The sequence below is a fragment of the Lygodium microphyllum genome, chromosome 18 (assembly GCF_053477565.2).
Source record: "Lygodium microphyllum isolate KBCC chromosome 18, Lygodium_microphyllum_v1.1.10, whole genome shotgun sequence".
NCBI lineage: Eukaryota > Viridiplantae > Streptophyta > Polypodiopsida > Schizaeales > Lygodiaceae > Lygodium > Lygodium microphyllum.
This window is the reverse complement of record NC_141152.1, coordinates 8,831,033-8,852,056: the sequence shown is the minus strand read 5'-3', so window position 1 is coordinate 8,852,056 and position 21,024 is coordinate 8,831,033. Positions and strand designations below refer to the sequence as shown.

General features: G+C 43.2%; 2 protein-coding genes across 4 annotated transcripts in view; one reads left to right on the top strand and one right to left on the bottom strand.

Annotated features, from left to right (window-relative positions):
• The window catches only part of LOC148020560 (chitin elicitor receptor kinase 1-like), a 189,890-nt gene that overhangs the window by 165,523 nt on the left and 3,343 nt on the right, over window positions 1-21,024 (bottom strand). The gene's annotated exons all lie outside the window — the stretch shown is intronic.
• On the top strand, window positions 16,122-19,912 carry LOC148020561 (uncharacterized). 3 transcript variants are annotated; one of them, XM_087698339.1, is made up of 4 exons: window positions 16,122-16,318; window positions 17,543-18,706; window positions 18,797-18,841; window positions 19,071-19,912. In XM_087698339.1, the coding sequence occupies exons 2-4, from the start codon at window positions 18,578-18,580 to the stop codon at window positions 19,758-19,760; spliced, it is 864 nt and encodes a 287-aa protein (XP_087554465.1). In that variant the 5' UTR covers window positions 16,122-16,318; window positions 17,543-18,577; the 3' UTR covers window positions 19,761-19,912. The 3 variants fall into 3 exon arrangements, with proteins under 3 accessions (XP_087554465.1, XP_087554464.1, XP_087554466.1); XM_087698338.1 differs by having other exon boundaries at window positions 18,797-18,853; window positions 18,948-19,912; XM_087698340.1 differs by lacking the exon at window positions 17,543-18,706 and having other exon boundaries at window positions 18,797-18,853; window positions 18,948-19,912.

Sequence of the window (21,024 nt, the reverse complement as noted above, 5' to 3'; positions counted from 1 at the left end):
CTAAAAACCTGCTGCTACCTTGCTCAAACAATCATGCAACCTATCACCTATAGCCTTAGGACCATCGAAAAGACTGTTACTCCCTCTTATATGCTATCACCTGCACCAAAAGGACCTTGGGCTATTATCACCTACTCCCGGAGGACTCCAAATCGCTATCACTTCCTATAGGACTGATCCTCGGTGGCTGCAAAAATCACATCAGTAACCTCTCTTTTGCTCTCTAACAACCTCCTTCTCTCTTACAATGGCTGGAATAGACTCCACAAGCCCCTAAAAACCTTTTTCCCACTTGCATGGGCAAGTTTTACCAAGTAACAGTCTTCTAATCCCATTTTTCAGTATTATCTAGCTTATTAGATTAATTTTTAAAATATTAATTCTGAAAATTAATTTAATAATTATTCTAATGCTCAAAAAATTAATTTCAACAACCAATAATTAAATTGGCTAGGCGCATTTGTCTTCCAAGTAACCTTGAGCAATATTGATCCTTAGACTGGCATTAATTAATGCCTAGTCTCTAATGTCACCACTGGCATTAGTGGCCAATAAATTAGTCTAGGACCAAATCTAACACTGGGTACCACCTAGTACCTATCGAGATAACTTATTACAACTTTCACATTTGACACCCACTGCATCCTTGGGGTCCTAAATTTCACATCATTGTGATAGTGCCAATTCTTGCGTTACGCGAGGTTGAATAATCACGTCCCCAAGAAGTCCTCTATATATATCCATTCAAAGGGACAAGGGTTATTTGCCTCTTCTTAAAGAGGGAAAACCAGCAATGGCAAGAACTCACAAGATGCGAAGGCAAGCCAAAACAAGGGTGACACCACTTCCTCAGACGGAACCAAAGAAATACTACCTCTTTCACAACAAATTCCTAAGAAAAATAGGTCAATCCATGTGGATGAGAAGTGACATACCAAGGCCTAGGGTCTTCCTTCTAGAAAGCCACCACAGACTGCTGTGACAGTCTCCACTCCGGCTGGCTAGTCCAGTGGGGCTACGCCTCCCACTGCTACACCATCTGTTCTATCTACCCCGATGGCTACTTAATATGTGGCACGCAGACAGTCTCCCTAACCTACCTCCTTCACTATACCTGGAGGATTGACTAACTGGTCTGCTAGTGGCTCACTTATTGCACTTTACACATCCATTCCTAAGACATTCACTACACCTTCTAGAACCACTTCCCCGGCTCACCGTACGCGATGGTGGCCATACACTTAGCCTTTCTCTTTTCAGACTTTCGCTACATACTTCCATACTCATTGCATTGCACTTAGCTTTTCTTTCTTTTATTTTATTTTCAATGTTGTTTTTTGGAGCATCTCACTACCCACCTCTGTGCTAGCAGATTTTGATCTCTTTTGCAAGGTTTTGTATTTCAGTGTAGGGCTAACATACAGGCTTGCACAAGTCCTTCTTGAACTGGAGGCAGGAGATGCACACTGTTCCTTTCATGGTTCTATCTACTTGGAGTTTTGCTCTTCTATCAATATGGAGACTTCCTCCCTCGTAACAGATCGTGCAATATCTTTTTTAATGCTATCGTCTTTTCTAATGCTATCATGGTAGTGTCTTCTATCCTTGCTATTCCAATAGGGACGCTTCATCATTTTCATCCACATGGTTCTCAGTACCACACAAAGACCGACATTCTCAAGCTCCTCTTCTTCAGCATTGATATCTAGGTTAAGAGGGGATTCCTACCCTTCTTGGTATTCTACAGGTTTCGGCACTTGTCTTCGACATCAACCTTTTCGCATGTTTTACCTTCCCCTATGCATTGTATGATTTCATCATCTTTGTACTAGGACGCTTGGACAAGTGAACAATGTCTCCACGAGATACACTAATGGCACCTATTGCATGAGCATTTCTCACCATGTAGTATACCATGCATCCCATTGTGTAGAGCACCACTAGACCGATCCTAAGTTGTTTCCACTAGCAAATTACACCACGATCTTTCTTCCCATGATACTTCATCACCTTTTCCTCATCATCGACATCCTCGAGTGGTTGGATAGGCTTGTACTGTTTTGTGATGTGTTGGGTGTACCATTCGTACTCACGTCTTTAGGACCACTATTACTTAATCAGCCGCCACCCCTAAAATTAACTTTCCACCCAAAAGACCCCCAAAAAAAAAAAACTTTAAAAAAAGGTTCAATGTGGTTCCATCTCTCAGCTTGTAATACATCCATTGGCAATTGAAGTTTAAAAATACCAAAAGGGCCATCAGTTTTCAGACTAACAAGGTGTCTATTATCCAAGATTATTAAGGTAAATTGTGCATTTCAATTTATGTTTATTTCCTAATTGTTGTGATTAGTGCTTAATCAGGTTATTTATCATCCTATCCAAGGAGAAAGGCTGGTTTCTCTCCTACGTTCTCCTAGTCTCTTTCTCTCCATGTTGACTTTCCTCTTTCCGTTGTGCACTCTCATATGGTATCAAAGTCACACATGGGAGCCGGAGATCTTGAAGAGGAGCACTTTGTTTGGGGTTCTAGTCATCTTCATCACCAGCTTTGGGGGCAGCATATCTGTGTTTTGCCTCATCCATTGCTGGGCAGTCTTTTGATAGGCTGGGCGGCCTATTTCTTAATCTATAGACCTGCGTTTTGCAGGCAGCCCTTCAGTCCAGTACTTCTTACAGGCAAGCAGCAGCTCCTAATTGCTGGCAAGTCCTTTGCAGGTGCAGGCGGCCCATTTCCAGGAGCAGGTGGCTCATTTTCAGGTGGAAAGCGACATGTACAACCTGTGCTTAACAGCTAGGAGTCTCCCCCTGAGCTGGACGGCATCACAGCAGCCTGGGTGGCCTATTTACAGGCAGCAAAATTTGTGTTTTGTGTGGGATACTCTATTTCCAAGCCAAGCAATTACTCCTGCAAATAGGGCAACCCCATTCCAGGCTGACAGACCTGTGTTTGCTGCATTTTCATGCTGAGGGTCTTCCCCTCACATGGACAGCACCTCAGTGTTTGTAGGCTGGAGGGCCTGTTTATCACGTGGACAGACACACTTTGTTGCTGCATATACTGGATCCATCTCTGTTTTGGACTGGGAACCCCTTTTTTGGTGCTGACATCATCATCTGCAGAGCTTACAGCCTGTGTTTTCTGTCAGCATATCTTCCCAGCATCCAGTTCTCCCTTCCTACCTTGGATGCTCCCCCGTCTCCATCAATCTTTTCCGATTCATAGGTTGACGGACCCCATACAGGTTGAGGACAGTCCAGTTGTAGCATCTTCTTTGTTTTCTTGCAAGTACAAGACATCTATGGCCGACATGTATGCTATGGGGGATCATGTGTTTTGAGATCATTTAGACCGACCACCATCTTATTACTCTTTCCTATTGTATTCTTTTGGGGCTTCTAGTCCCCCCATTGGCATTGATGGCATCTGCTATGCAAGTGCCAGTCCTACCCTCTCTCTCCGCATCTGATAAGCTAGATGGGACAAACCCTCTATGGTCGATGGTCGTACTGCATGGAGTGTCTCCTCGACAATTGTGACCTTTGGGATTTTCTTACTATCCCTACACCCTGACCTATCATGGATCATCACGATGGTGTGACCATGAATTTCACAGCTTTATGGGATTGGTTGAATGCCAGAGCCCGCTCTTTTCTCTTATTGAGTTATATAGATTCTATGCTCATGCATGTTTGATGTATCCACACCGCTATAGCGATTTGGAGAAGATTGGCATCTCTCTTGCGGATCCAGACATTTGGGCATCGATTATCTCGAGTTGAAGCTACGACAGCTCTTTGTCACAAATTCCTCTATGATGAGGGATCACATCCACAAGATGGAGGAGATTCGGGATGAGATTTCATTCCTTGGTGCCGACATGTCTTCGAAGGATCTAGTTGTGACACTTCTCTCACATCTTCCATCACTAACATTATGATGTGTTCTACATGAATCTTCTCACTTCTCATAGTCGGGAGACTCACTTGGAAGGAGCTAGTCTCATTGGTGCTTAAGGAGGTTGCACGTCACAATGAACCAAATTCTTGTAGAACCCATGCACATGGCCATACTTATGTAGCTTTATCTACAGGTATAGGATAAGTCAAGCAAAAGAAAGGGAAGAGGAAGAAGTTGGAGTTGTCTTTTGACTTGCGGGAAGACCTCCCACCCCGAGGAGAAGTGCTGAAGGATATACCTTCACCTTCATCCGAGAGCAAAGGGTGGATCTACATCAAAGTCTTTGTCCACCTCTACTTCGGCACCCACTATTTCCATTGTGTCAGTGTTTCTACACATTTATTCTTCCATGCCTAGTGGTTTGGCACCTTGGCTCTATTGTCTAACTGCCCATCGAGCTTCGTTTTTAAGGCCCTACATGTTCCAAACTTGGGCCTCCCTCTCTTCTTGATTCATGGCCTTCCTCGTCTCAGAACCCGCGTTGTCTTCACCGACCTGACCATCTTTGTTGAGGATTCTTCTATTAGAGCCACATTTGTGACAAGTTGGCAAGAGGGAGCTATCTATGCTCCATTCCTCTTCCTTTGTGCAGGGCCCTCTAAGGCATCTTTCTACAGCCACACTTGTTTCCAATTGTGCACCATTTTTTCCACAGGTTCCATCCCATCCCCCACCATCTTTCCTGGTGGTTTCCTCATACCTCCCATCCCTTTCAAAGGGGGATGATATTGGTGATGCGGCTGTGGATTTCCTAGCCCTTTGTGTTTCAGAGGGGGGTTCCCAAGATCGTGAGAAGTTTCTTCAAGGTTTCCAATCTACTTTGGGCCTTTCTTTTATGCGGCTACCCATCGAGCTACCATTCTCTACTCCTTGGCCCTTGGTCCCTGGTGGTTCTATGCAACTTATGGCACCTTCAATAGTTCCTCACTATCATCTCATAGTTGGGTTAGAGGCTTAGCTTACCCATCCTCGACTAGAGTTTTTTGGAATGATCCATTTGAGGCCTCTTCATTTCCATTGCCCTTTGGTGGCCTTCCACTTGATCGACTGTTATATGGAGAGGGGTCTTACTCCTTGGCTGGCTTTCTTCATCGACAGACTAGATCAGCATTGGCACTCTTCCTACTACCCTTGGATCCGCATCTCCTTTGGCCTTCTACCACATCCAAGATCTGAGAAGGGTGTTAGCAGTCATGTATGCCTTGTGTGGTCATCTCCTGCCTATGAATCTCAATCTAAGTCAGAAGAGAACATTAGAAGCTCTAACATTGTCTTTGTCTGTCATTTTATGTGTTTTAGACACTGTAGATGGAGGGCACATTAGTGCATTTCTTTTTGTGTACTTTTGGCTATTTTTTTAGGGGTTTGACCACATTTAGGGTTTTTCCTCTTTTTCGCCTATATATAGGTAGCATGCCCTCCCACTTTCATTATCCATTATCCATCATTGATCCTTCGTGATCAGCCAGCCCTCCTCATTCTCTCATTCCCCTACTACCGTCTGGCGCCCACACTTATGTTTAGAGCTACGTGTTGGGGCTAACTATTGCAGCCTTGTACCTTCACCATTGTACTTACATTGTTCCTTCTCTCTCCTGTGCTCTCTTTGTCTCCTCCTCCTCTCCATATTCACTTTCCTCTTTTTGTTGCGCACTCTCACTAAGATTAAGATGGGTGGGTTTATGAGTGTTATTTGATAATGCATCAAAAGCAAAATCATCAATATAAGCATATAATTTGAGAAGGTATACAAGTCCTATCTCTAGACCCACCTCTTCTCATATTATGTACTAGTATGAGTTTGGGTCTCCATGGTAAATTATACCAATAGCTTGCACTTCAATAGGAGTAACAAAAGAGGGAATAGCATAGTGTAAATCATACATATCTTACACCGATTCCAATGGGAGTGTAGACATTGGATATCCCATTGTGCCCATGTCAGTGTGTCACCTTTGAGCTCGAAGTTCCTAATTCTCTCAAGCTTGTAGCTCTCACTATTGTGGACCTCCCTCAAGGTTGTGGACTTAGTCATTGGGATCATATGTCAAAGGCAACAAAGGAGTATTACGAGACCAAATTTGACTCAAAGGAGGGCTTGGACTTGCTTCTTATGAGTCTTTGATGCCTCAATAACAAGACTTCCATGTTTTTATCACTAGATAAGAGATAAACTGATCTTAAAGGGGATCCATCATCCTCTCCTCTAGTCTTATTTGAAGATTTATGGTACCAATCCCTTAGAGTCTACAATGATGGGAAAATTAACACCAAATGAATAGGCTTCAAGGGAGATTGGTTTGGTAATGTTGGTTGAGACAACCCTAAATTTTCTCTTATATGCTCTCAAATGCCAAGCTTTCCAAATCAAGGCTCAGGTGTTAGTCAAGAGCACTTGGCTTTGATATCATGCAAAGAAATGCTAGGGTCAAGATAGAGAAACACAAATGTAAGACAATATGATAAATGAAGATGAGGGTGTATAGAGGTGCAGACTATATAAGGAACTTTGAATCTCCATGTCTCTAGGACCAAGCAGAGATGAGTCAAGTGTGGTGTCAAAGATGCCAAAAACACCTCCAAGAGTGTCATACTTGAGACGATCCTAAAATGCTACAACAACAATCTACACTATGTGTTGAGCTAAAACACGCTTTTCAGCTGATTAGCATTCTTAAAACAGCCCCAAAACACACTTAATTAATGAAAAATCCTAAAAAGAAAAGCGGTCCGAGAGAGTTTCAGCGGTCCCACAAAAACCCTAATTCTTTGGGGCACCCTTCAACATCTATAAATAGATAGGTTGCCCCCATTCATTCTCATTTCTGTCTGTGCAGGTTTCACACCCTTGAGTGCAGATTTCAGCCATCAGTCTACCTCTACGTGTCTGTCCAGCCTTCGAGACTGCTGCCACCTCTCCATCAGCCCTTGCAGTGCCTTGGTGCCTTCCTCCAAGCTGCGTTTGGCATCTTCCAGCCATCGCCAACATCTTCATCACCCTCAGCTGCTTGCGTTTGGTGTCATCTTCCCAAGCGACAGCTCCTCCACACCAGGCGACACCTGCCAGCCCTCTTCGTCATCTGTCCAACTTGCATTTGGTGCTCTAGGTCCTCCTAAGATCTGCATTTGCTGCATCCTCTCCATCCTACACTCCGACTGGTGGTCACACACTTGGAATCCGTCTCTGGTGGACGTCACTTTTCGACACACTGCTATGTCCTTGAGTATCTGTACACTCTTACATTCATTTGCAGTATTCATTCACTTCAGAGTTGTGTTCTTCTTTCCCTTTTTTTGTTTGTGTTCGAGATTTGAGTTTTGTATTTAGGGCTTGGGTTTTGCTTTCTATATCTATGTCTATCTCTTTGTGTTTCTGTCATGGTTGTACACTCTATGTTTCCTCAATGCAAACCCTAGCAGCTTTCTTCACATGGTATCAAAGCTGGTGCTCTTGTAAAGAGTATCCTGCGGATATTGTGCAGAGCTAGTCTTTGTTCGAGGCACACAATACGACTCGTAACCGAATCACAATGTCCCAAACACCTTCTTCTCCAGTTCCTATAATGTCCTATTAGGCTTCTCCATCACTGGAGGCCCTGAGACGGCATTATGGACTCGGTGAGGAAGACGACACTCCACTTTCACCTTTACCTTCTTTTTCTACTCCTATTCTAGATTTCACTAACATGACAAAGGAGGACTTTGAGGAGTACTATCACAACAGGTACGGTAATGTTTGCACCCCTCCTACAAGCTTTGCTACCACATTCGAACCGGTTGGTGAGACTGGCCACCTCTCCGATCATGCAAGACATACGGCATTTGGAGCGTCTGGCGATCCATCTTCATCATTTCAGCCAAGTCCAATGTCAAGTTCATACAACCCTTTTGAGTTTAATGAATCAAAACCCTCGCATGTTTCTTCTTTTGAGGTGCAGGATCCGGATGGCTTTATGTATGTGAACTTTAATAGAGGAGTCTCACGAAGCAGACGGAATTCAGGTACATCTACAACTTCTATTTCTACCTCCACCCCTGATCATCTCTCTTCATCCTTTCAAAATCTCAGATTACACTCCACATCTGCTTCACACACACTAGGGGTTGGATCTTCCATCTCCACTCCTAGCACCTTCTCCTCATCTACCCCATTCTCTACCTCTTTGCACCATGGTACTTCGTTAGGGGAAATGCCACCCTTTACCACAGTGCCTCTTACCTTTCTGCAAATGAGCACGCCCATAGCACTTGGGACGACTGTGATGGGCATCCCCCTCACTACCCCATTCTCTACCTCTTTGCACCATGGTACTTCGTTAGGGGGAATGCACACCCATAGCACCTAGGACGACTGTGATGGGCGTCTCCTTCTCTAACCCATTCTCTACCTCTTTGCACCATGGTACTTCGTTAGGAGAAATGCCACCCTTTAACACAATGCCTCTAACCATTCCGCAAATGAGCACACCCATAGCACCTGGGACGACTGTGATGGGCATCCCCCTCACTATCCTTAGATTCACATCTCATATGACCACTTAGCCGCAGGGGATTCCATCCTCAGCTTATGGTGCATCATCCCACTTACCTTTGGTTACACCTACGTAAGGATTTCCATCTTCTACTCCACGTGTTCCCATCCCACCTCCACCATGGGCTACTCATACGGCTACCATGCCCATCCCTAGTCAACCCATCCCTACCTATGGATCCACTTTGCACACTACTTGCATGCTTGGTGGGCACTCTAGGATCCATTTCCAAGTGTACTCCACTCCCCCATCTTACCCCCATTACACTTTTTCACACTACCCATCTCCAAGCACTACCACTCCTATTGCAACGGCCAAGAATGCCTTCACGGATAAGACTCGTTTTAATAGGTCAAATTTCACCACTTGGCCGAATTTCATGCAACAAGTGCTTGAGTCTCAAGGTCTTTGGGACCTCGCCATTGGTCTAGAGCCTATGCCACGGACCCTCGACTAGCTCACCCGGACTACATCTGTCAATGGAGAGCCCGCAATGCCATAGCCAATGTTGAGCTAATGCAGGGATTGCTTCCTGAGTTTCACTCTCAGTTACAACACTTCCCGCTCGCATAAGAGCGTTGAAGTCACCTTCTTGACCGCTATGCGGCCCGAGATCGTACTCGGTGCATCAATCTCAACTTTGAGCGTCAAGAATTCTCTATTAAGGAAGGGGATGATTTGAAAGTCAAGCTAGCTGAATATCGGTGGTTACTCGTCGAGTTCGCCACTACTGACTCTCTAAAGTCAGACGATGATCAAAAATATTAAGCGGTGCAATTAACAATGCAATGTAAAAGAGGTGGGTTTAATCTCATAGAACCATCATGGACCAAGATATAGAACACTATAGTAGAGCATGCGGTGGTGTTGATCTTGATTGCCTAATCAAGAAGAGAAAACTAGATACACCATATAGAATAGGCAATCCAATCACTTTACCACACCGGTACCATGGCGTCTCCACCAACAAATTGCCCTTTTACTCGGTGCTCCTACTGTGGCACGAACGGTCATCCCACCGAAGATTGTCGGCATCGACCTTTGCTCCCCACCCCCCCAAAGTATATGTGTCTTCCACCAGGCACTCCTTGTGCCACCTCTCCTTTCTGGGCCATAGAGATTGTTCTGCATTGACTATCAGAGTACTATGCTCAAGGCAATAAGACGCATCGAATACACACTAAGTCCTTTCGAGCACATGGAGGATCGATTGGCGCTACGACCTCCTGGAGATCGTCGCAATGCCAACGGCAATCTTCTCCCACCTATTTTCAGGTACAGTGGCTACCACGGCCCACGATTCTACAGTCTGCTCCATCGAGAGACAGTGATTGTTTGATATCATCGCCTCATCTCAGTCCGCTCCTTTGAGAGACACTAGTTGCTTGACTCCTTCTTCTTCTTCGGCTACCCAATCCGCTCCACTGAGAGACAGTGATTGTTGCCCACCTCTTGCCCATTTTGAGCCCCACCCTTTTCCACCCTCGACTACTTAAGTTCAAGAGGCTACCTCTGGGAGCTCTTTGGCACTCTAGATACCTTCTTCGGCATGACCAGCGATACTTCCTTCGTCATCAAACATTTCGAAGTCCGTGATCCATGAGTTTTGGGATTCCCTATCTACTTTAGAGGGGAATTCAGAGGGGAGATGTTATTTCTTTGCCCTCAGAGGGGGCATCTACTTCTTTGACTTCAGCAGGGGTCCCTCCATCTCCCACCTCAGAGGGAAAACCTACTCCACATCAAGTTCTTCACCTATCCTCTACTTTCTTGGGGTATCTATCTTCAACCAGTCATCTCTTCTACAGATACCCAGGAACTTCAGATACCACCTAGATCGGAACCTTGAAGGTTATAGCCGCGACTTAGTGACGAGGCCTTCATATTCCTTTCAGCATGGATACACGGAGCTAGTGGCTTCTCTCCCAAGGTTGAGTTTCGAGTTCTCCAATTCACTCTGTCTATTGTTCTTTACTACAGGTTACCTTTTAGGTGGAAATCTTGGATCTTAGGGATCCTCTACATCTTCTTCCTTCTCTTTTCTTCTTGCCTTGGTCACTTGGTCAGCATGGAGCCAACTCTCAAGTTTGAGTACGAGCATATCCTTATGGTTCTCGGCACCACACAAAGTCTAACATTCCTCCTCTGCATTGCATGTTTTTTCATCATCTTTGTACTAGGGTGCTTGGGCAAGTGAACAATTTCTCCACGAGTGACACTGTCCAAGTGGCACTTGCTGCATGCACATTCTTCAGCATGTAGCATTCCATCTCCACCTCACTCTTCTCTTGTTTCCCTTTTTGGGCCTGAGAGGGGGTGTTGAGAAACCCTTCACCCGCAGTTTGTATTTCTGCATTTTGCGTTTAGGGTTTGCAGCCCCAAAAACGAGCGTCATCCTAGACTAACTATGTCTATTTATAGGCCGCTCTCTCATTCATTCCTTACGGCTAATTCATTCAGTCCATCACCTCTTCTCTCCAGCCTCTCCACTGTTCTCACATCCCGTCATGAGGACATTGCGGTTCGTGGTTCCTAGGTGTCTTCATCATCTTCCTTGTGCTACGGCACCCTTGTTTCCTTGTATCACAATCATTCCATTCATCAGAGTTTCTTCTCCCTTCTCTTCTCTTCTCCATGTTTGCTGAGTTCACTCCGTGTTCCTCCCCGCAAACCCTACTGTCTCGCTGGTACGTCATCTTTTGACACGTTTCTCATCTTCCAGCCATCGCCAGCATCTTCATCACCCTCAACTGCTTGCATTTGGTGTCATCTTCCCAGGCAATAGCTTCCTCCATCAGGCAACAGCTCCTCCACACCAGGCAACAACTGCCAGTCCTCTTCGTCATCTGTCCAGCTTGCATTTGGTGCTCTAGGTCCTCCTGAGATCTGCATTTGTTGCATCCCCTCCATATATTAAGTGGGGTAAAGGTGTTTACACCTAAATATGTACTCTTACACATAATAATGCATGTTTACACACAGGGATGAAAATAACTAACATACATACATATATGCTTACATATAACATAGATACATACATTTTCTATGGCCATCACTATCGAGTGGTCTTGAAACCTTGTATCACCAAAGATCAGGATTGCATGTATACTAAAGCTTTCAATGATAGATAAAATATGATTATTCCCTAGCAATGATATTATTAGAATATCCTAGAATTCTCAAAAACATAGCATCCATTTTTATTGCAATTTTTCTCCAAGGAATGCTTGGAGGTGTGGGTGATTTATAGATGTGCATTACATAAGCAAAAAAAGGTCCAATGGAGTGTTGACCTTAAGAGGCAAGAATACAGTGAAGAATACAAAGTCCTCACTCATGATCATATGTTGGCTATAGACCTATAGTATTATTGAAAGGAATAACTGTGTATGCATTATAGGCCAAGATGTGATGGTGGTTGGGTGGTGATGTATGATACAATCGTTTGGGGGCTTATGGATAGTGACTCCCTCATGGTGGTTGGGGGGTGATGTATGATACAATAGTTTGGGGGCTTATGGATAGTGACTCACTCATGGCTAGGGTAGTGCTTGTAGCCATGCCACTTGGTTATGTGGATGGTATAATAGTGTTGTGGAATTGTAGGATGGTGGATACAATGGTAGGATTATTTGTCATTGATTATGTGAAGATGGTTGGGTGGCATAGTGATAGTGCAATGGCTAGGGTCGTTTGGTGAGGAGAGTAGGATCATGTAGGATTGGTAGATAGGTTGGGTGGAGAGTAGGATCATGTAGGATTGATGGATAGGGTTGGTGGAGAGTAGGATCGTGTAAAGGTATAGGATTGTGAGGGGTAGGATTGTGAAATAATGCAATGGCTAGGGTTGTATGGTGAGGGAGCTGAGTACGATCATGTGACACACTACTATGCCCTTGAGTATCTGTACACTCTTGCATTCATTTGTAGTATTCATTCACTTCAGAGTTGTGTTCTTCTTTTCCTTCTTCTATTCGTGTTGTTTGAGTTCCTGTGTTTGAGTTTTGAGTTTTGCATTTAGGGTTTGAGTTTTGAGTTTTGCATTTAGGTTTTGGGTTTTGCTTTCTATGTCTGTGTCTGTCTCTTTGTGTTTCTGTCATGGTCATACACTTTGTGTTTCCTCAATGCAAACCCTAGCAATTTTCTTCACAATATGGTCCCTATTCTACGATGAACAAGAACAAGAACTAAATCCTGGAAGGCTCATAAAGAGAAAAGATCATGTTCGAGAGTTGAGTTAATCCCAAAGAGCTGCCTAGTCAATAGTAGAACCAATACAAGGATCCTCCAAGGTACAGGGTATTGAAGTAGTCATAAAAGCCCATAGATCAAAGGTATCCAATATGCACTCCACTTTGCAAGACCTAAGGGAGTAGTTGGTGCCATCAAGTCAATCCTTCTTGAGCAATGTGAGAGGAAGCACATGCACAAAGCGCGCCAGAATGGCCATGTGCGGTCCTTCTATAGGAGCCCTCCTATTTGAAACATATAGAGAAGTTGGTGGTGATTGAGACTGGTCCATTCTTCTGGGCCTATCGGGGTGACAGTCTCTAGATGACTGGGGCTCTGGTCTTCAGTCCTCTTCATGTTGATCTTTGTGATCTGACAATCAGAACTATCTTCACAAAGTTTTGACTGACAAAGAACATCAATCTTCAGAATATTGTCAGTTTCCTCATCGATGTCATCAAACCTACCGAACCAGAAATACTTCCTTCAAGATATCTACAAAACACATAAGAAACTGTTGTATTTTGACGTTGGGCTTCCTAGACAGAGGAGAAATCAGCTACACTGCTGCAACACAGGATGTAGATGCTTTGCACATGTCGTAGAAGGCTCGAACTATGCACAAAATCTGCAATCTTTGCAACAAATCTGCACAAAACAGCAAGTAGAGTGTGGTCTCCTCTTCTTAGAACCTCCAAGTCCTCTCTTTTGGCAATGATACCATGCAAGAGTGCACAATGAAAGAAGAACACAAACAGGGAGAGAGAGAGAGTGATATAAATGCAAAAAATAGATAGAAAGAACTGCACTAATCTGAATAGAATGCTGGATACAAAGCAAACTGATCAGTCCCTGCATGCAACCCAAAGCATCAGTGAGGGCACTGAACCAGGCTGAATGACAAAGGATGAAGATCTTTAGCTCTTAAGGCACTTTTGCTCTAATACCATGTGAAAAAACAATACAATTCGCAAAGGAAACATAGTGTGTGTGGAGTAAAATGAAAGACAGGGAATGAACTCAAAAACTCGACAGATGAATGTAATGTACAATGTAATGAATACAAGGTGCCTTGTGGTTCCGTGTCTCATAGATCCGTACTGAAGTGAGCTGAGATGAGTCGATGGCATTGATCAATTGTAGATGACTATGATTTCCTAATGACTGACTAGGCAGTAGCACCGATGAAGGGAGCTGCACTGTGAAGGGAACGAGACACTGTCTTTCAAGCAAAGGAGTGTCGATGATGGTGATGGGAATCCTCCAAATGAAGATGGCAGCAGTATATGCAGGTCCAGCAACATTAAAACAAAAATGCAAAGAATGAGAATATGATGATGTCAGAACTCCGAATGTGTGCAGCAAGCTGGATGGCTGTAGGGTATGCCTGGGTGGAGCTCAAAATGCAAGAAATCTGGTGTCGACAGCTGGTAGGATGCCTCCAATCAGCAAAACACAAGTGCTACTAGGGCTGAAGGCAAATGCTGCCGTGGACCTTGATCAGCTAGGTGGCCACCAGGATAAAAAATGCAGCATATAGTATGCAGAAAACCAAGTCGTCTGCAGAAGATGAGCCTCCAAGAGAGATGGTGGCTGGCTAGGCAGCTCCTAGATCTGTGACAACAGTGAGAAGCAGGTCCCCAGCCGATGGAGACGGAGAGTGACTGATGAGGAGGGGTGAAAAAATGAACGGGGGTAGAGACTCGAGAGGATGCCCACAACATGTTCTTATAACGGGGGTTTTTGGGCCTTGGTCCTGTTGTGAAAAACAAAAGTCAATAAATACAAATAAAGCCTTCTGGGGCTGTTATTAAGGAGAAAAATTAGGCATTAAAGCACTACAATTTAATGTTGAATACATGCCATGATTTTGGTTGCTCGAAAATGGCAGCAGCAAGGCTGGGGCACAGCCCTCAAATTTGAAGGTTGCAACGCCCTTCAAAGGGGTTTTAACCCTTCTCTAGAAGCCTAACAACTTATGTGACATTCAAAAAAAACGCTTTTCATGAGAATGACCTTCAACAATTGAAGTGTTAAACCTTTTATGAATTTTCAAAGGAAAGTTGAAAAATAAAATCAGCCTTCAGAGAGAAATGTAAAAAACAAGTACACTTTTCAAAAGAAGGGTGCATTTCGAAGACACCCTTCAAATAAAATTTTAAAATCTAATAATAAATTTTAATTTTAATTTTAATTTTGAAAAATTAGATTTGGAAATTGGAAATTGGAATCCTGACTTCTAAGTTCTAGTCTCTAGAATCTAGATTCTAAGTTCTAGACTTCTACTATGGGGTACACGGTACACCTGTAGGCTGTCACCCACCTTCCAAAATAATAAATTTGGTTATTGTCCACCTTCCAAAATCCTTAAATTCCTGTGCCATGTGGAGTCGGTACCTAAACTTTAAAGGGCCAACTTCCAAGCCTCAAGGCCCAAGGGCCAAGCCTCAAGCCTCAAGGGCCATTCATCAGCGGGCACTTTCTAATTTCTCAAGTCTCACTGTCTCAGACTCTAGTCTCTCCTCCTCAAGTCCTCTCCTCCTAATTTCTCAAGTCTCTCCTCCTGAGACTTGAGTCCTCTCGAGTCTCCCTCTCGCTCTTCGCTGGAGCTTGGAGGCTGGCCGCTGGAATGTCCTTGAGCCTTGAGGGCTGAACTTCTAAAGCCTCTCGAGTCTCGCTTGAAGCCCTCTCGTTGAAGTATGGAGTCTGGACTCTGGAACCTGTTACCGTTTACCTCTCGTTGAAGTATGGCCTGGGCCCTGATTCCTTTAAGGCCCCTGTAATCCCTAGCCTCTAGGGCCGCAGGGCGTGCGCCGTGACCCCTCGGGCCTGGCCCCTGTCGTGGCGGACTGGAGCCTGGCCCCTGCCGTGGCGGACTGGAGTCTGGCCCAGTGGCCCCTGCGTGGCGGACTGGCCCAGTGGCCCAGTGGCGGACTGGCCCAGTGGCGGACTGGCCCAGTGGCCCACTGGCCCCAGCCCTCGCTCCCCTGAAGACTGCCGTGGCGGCCTGCCCTCGCTCCCCTGAAGACCGCCACGCTCGCTCCCCTGAAGACTGCCGTGGCGGCCTGGCCAAGTGGCCCCTGCCTTCGCTCCCCTGAAGACGGCCCTGGAGGCTGTGGTTGGGACTCGGGAGTCCCTTTGTCTCTCTCCCCAGTGGCCCCTGCCGTGGCGGACTGGCCCAGTGGCCCCTGCCCTCGCTCCCGTGAAGACGGCCCTGGAGGTTGTGGTTGGGACTCGGGAGTCCCTTTGTCTCTCTCCCCTCACTCGAGCCCTGGAGGCTGCGGCCTAAGGGGGAGCTTTGTCTCTCTCCCCTCACTCGGGCCCTGGAGGCTGCGGCCTGGGCTCCCCCTTGGAGGCTTCTACTCAGCTGGCGGCTGGGAGTCTACGGCCTGGGCTTTGAAGACTGTGGCCTGGGCTCCCCCTCTCTCTCTCGCTTGGCCCTGGAGGCTGCGGCCTGGGCCCTAGAGGCTGTGGCTTGGGCTCCCGAGTCCCCAAGTCTCTCTCTCACAACTCGACTTGCCACCTGATCTTGGAGACTCAGCTCTACCTCTCCAGTCATCAAACTTCCAAGTCCAGTATTGTCGAATTTGATAAGGTAAATTGGGTTAGGATTTTGAAACTTTGTTTTGCAAATTTGTGTGTGTTTGTCCTTATTGGGAGTGCCATCTATCAAGCATTGGTGAATCTCTTGGTTATAATCTGTCTTGTAATATCATAATCATAGAAATGAAACCTGCAAATTTGGATGAGCAAGAACAATAGATTATAATGCAGAAATAGAGCTGTACTGTAGTCATTGTGCTATGTTTATCTTGCTTTGTAGTCATTATGCTATGTTTATCTTGCTATGCTGAAAATAAAGATGGTGAAATTTGAATTAATTTATCTTGCTATGCAAATCCCATGAAAGAGAACATAATAATGATTTCCTAACCACAAATTCTAGTTGAGTCACATTTAAACGTGGTGGTAAATGCAAGGTGTTAGCACTGAAGACTCACTAGAAACCACAGTTGCCACTTGAAGAGTTTTCATCACAAATGCAATGGTTTTATTATACCTATGCTAGTAAATAGAGATGCTAATTGCTCCTTGAAGAGTTGTGTGGAGAGACATAGAAATAAGTTCCTTCTCAATGCAAGTCCATGCATTACAAAATATGATTGCCAGTTGGTAGGTATTGCCATGGATAAGATTAGGCATAGATTGAACAATGTAGACTATGTAGCATGCATTGAATATGGTAACTATCTTATTACATTTGCTAGCTATTCTTTGTGGCAATTGTATAAGACATTGAAAAAAAAATGTGTGCTTAACACCTCAATTTATTCCATATTCAAGCATGTCTACAATCAGCTTATTTTAGTTTCAAGCTTTTTGACTTGTGATTTTTGATTCTACTCAAGTCATTGATCTTCTGAGTTGTGTTTAGATACATGTAATATAGAATTAACTTGCTTCAGTTTCAGTTAAATACATTATTTGAATGCGATTATGGGGTGGCTGTGCTATTTTTTTTTTTGATAATTTGAATGCATGTTTAGATGCATATGTTAATTAGTTTCATGTCACTTTTTAGGTTTTGGTGTGATTTTTGGGTGTTTGTGCTATTTTTTGTATATATAAGTAAGCAAATAGGTAAGCTTGCTCTATTTTATGTGATATTAAGTGAATATGATTTATTAATGGTAGCTCTCTATTCTACAACTTCATCCACACTATTAAATTCATCAAAATGTAAAGAAAGGAGTGGATGTATGCATATCAAGTGCTACATGCATGTTAGTTTTAAAGTCTTGTTGATATGTTATTTTAGGATGGGAAGGCCTAAAAAGGATAAGCGTCAAAGATTGCTTGAGCAGATTGGGATTACTTTTCCAAATGCAGAATGTTTAGAGAATGAAAGTGCAAATGGTATTCTTAATGGGAAAAAGAGAGTATATGTTCGTAGCTATGTATCCTCGTGGAAGCTTCTCTATCCTTGGTCTTATTCAATCTTGGATGAAGAGGGGAAGGAGAGAGTGAAGTGCTCAATTTGCACTTCATTGAACATGTCAAATCCTTTTGGAGGAAAAGGTAGCACTACCATTCAAAAGCAAGCATTGGCTATCCATAATGCCTCCGAGTCGCATAAGTTAGCAGTTCAGCGCAAAAGCTTTATGGCTGGTGAAAATGTAAAGCATATTGAAAAGCATGTGGAACTTATGGTAGACAATGAGAAGTGTAGAATTATTAGTGTTATACAAATCATGTATAGGGTTGCCATAAAGGACATGTCTTTAGAAGCATTTGAAGATGAATGTAAATTTCTCATGTATATGAAAACTCCTAGCATGCCTCTTTCTTGCGAGTATTCAGCTTATATCAATCCATCCTCTGGAAAAGATTTTCTCTCAGCCATGTATATGGTATATTGGGAACAACTTAAGGAGGAGATTGGGCGCAGTCCGTTTTTTTCTATCATTGTAGATGAAAGCACGGATAGAAGGTTTGAGAAGCATCTCATCCTTTATATCACATACTTAAAGGATGGTGGTGTAGGCTCTCCTAAAACCTCCTTTGTGAAACTCATTGGTATTGATGATGGAAAGGCTCAATCCATGTATGAAGGCATTATGAAAGTGCTGCATCAATTAGATCTTCCACTTTCTAAGATGGTTGCTATGGGCTCGGATGGTGCTGCGTCTATGGTTGGAAGAAGATCTGGATTATTTGCAAAGCTTTGCAAGGATGTACCACATTTGCTTGGGGTACATTGTATTGCCCATAAGGAAGCACTTGTAGTTAAAGATACATGTGAATGCTTTGCAGAGATTAGCTATGTGGATAGCTTTGCTAACAAAGTTCGAGAATGGATAGGAAATTCGTCTCTTCGAAGAGCCGAAGTGAGCAAGCTCATGCTTGCCTTTTTACCAAGAAATTACGAGATAATGAGAATTCATGGTGTGAGATGGTTGTCGCGTGGAAATGTCATGAAAAGGTATACATTTGATTAGTTATTAGCTTTAGATTAGATTAATTCTAATTTTATTCTTGTTTTTTTTAAAACTTAGTTGTTTTGTCATTGTAGGTTGGTAAAAGTGCTGCCTATATTGTTGGAATGTTGGAAGACAAAGTATCCAGCAATGTATAAAAAAGCAACAAATTTTCAATTGCTATTTATTATTCATTTCATGGCAGATTTACTTAAAGAAACTAATGTATTGAGCCAAAAATTTCAGGAAAATGATTGTGACATTACAATGATTGGAAGAGAGATAGATGTGCTTATCAATCTCTTGAAGGGTTGGTATTTGACTGATACATTTGCAAATGGATCTAAGTACTTAACTAGCTTCATTAAGGCAACAAACAATGGATTGTTCTCAGTGAAAGACAAAGAAGGTGTTATACATCTACATGTGTTGCAGTTCACTTCATTAGTGGGAAAAGCACAAGAGATCACTTTTGACGAATGTACATGGTTAGCAAAGGCTTTTATTCAGAGGTTGATAATCAACTTTGATGAAAGGTTTCAAGATCATCACTTGTTCAATGCAGCAAAGCTATTTTCTCCTAAAAACTATTCCAAAGATCCACAAATTCGAGGCCAATCAGTTCGACAATATCTCTCTCAGCTTTGCGAGAAATTTGGTAAAGGAGAGAGGTCTTTAATTCAGCCCGAGCAATGTGAAGGTGAGTTGCAAAGATTTGTTCTATATCTCTTTGAATCCTATCCCTCAAAGGGACTTCTTGAAGCTTGGAGACAATGTGGTGGGGAAATAGAATGGATGCAAATGTTTCCTGCTTTGTACAAGTTATGGCAGATTGTGGTAGTCCTACCTGCAAGTTCAGCTGCTTGTGAAAGAGGGTTTTCAAAACAGAATCGTGTTAAAAGTGATGAGAGATCATGTTTATCTCTCACCACTTTAGATATGCTCATGTTCATGTCTCTTTCTTCTCCAGAAAACTTGGAAGAAGTAGATTGGAATTTGATTTTTGAGGTATGGAAAAATATGAAGGTGAGACGCACTCAAGCTTTAGGGGCATCATAAGAAGTAACAACAATGACTTTTGGATATTATACTATGTCATGGGCATTGTACAAGAACTTTTTGTAATCACTTTAACATTTTGTTGGCAACTTGCCTAAATTTATATGATATGCAATGTACATGCCCTCTTATGAGTACTACGACAATAGAAATTTTTTGTAATGATCTTTAACATTTTTTTTGGCAGCTTACCTAAATTTATATGATATCAAATATACATGTTCTCTCTTTTTCATGTATTTAAGTCTATTTGTAAGTGCTTTAAAAAGTCTATTTAAGTCAATTTGTAAGTGCATATATAATCTAATCCAACTTTACTTGTGTTATATGTGGATTCGACTATTCTACTCTTATACTACAATATATGAAAGTTGAAGTAAACTTTTAAAAAGCATCCTTCAACTTAGAAATGCTCATAAAAAATGTACTTATCTAATGAAAGTTAACCCTTATTTTTAGCCATCATTTTTGAAGTGCAGACTCATTTTTGCCCTTCAAAAAGAAAAGTCATGGTACCCTTCAAATTTGAGGGCTGCTGGGGCACCTCCAACAGCGTTACAGCAGGGTGGCAAGTCCTTCAAGCCGGGGACAGCTCTAAATGAGGGCATGCCTTGCTAGAGGAGTGTGAGATGGCTGATGGCTGATAAAGCAAGACTGAGGAACACATCCTTTTCTAGGGGATTTTTGGACATTTGTCACACTGAAATAAAATAATAATTTCACTTTAAAAACAGAATAATGGATTTTGTTTTATTAATAAATCTTTTTGGGATTGTTTTTGTGGAGTAAAATTAGGCCAAGATGCATTATACTTTTGTGTTAACACACGCCTTTAATTTTAGAGACTCGACAGGATCTTCCTCTCTCCCATTTTCAAATGACGAAAGTTTGCCAGCTCCAAAGTTTGAGGTTCAAATTCCCAAGATCATCTCGACATCTCGGAATTCACAAGGTCATCTTATGCATAACTACGTAAACAGTTTGAGGGCCATTGCCATTTACAATGGATGTTCTCTCTAAGGCTTTTCCCTTTCAGCAGCCTTAGAGACCTATTCTACAGAGTTGGAATTGGGCCTTTGTGAGTTGTATCATTACTTTGGTCAAGAGGGGGCCCACTTTCATTACCCCCTCCTCTTGTACATATTCATTTGTGACCTCGCCCATTAGCTCATTCTCGTTCTTGTTTGTTCCCCAATCTATTGCTAAGAGGGGGTATTGAAATTTGAGAGCATGTGTCTAGCTCCATATCGAGGCACACAATAAT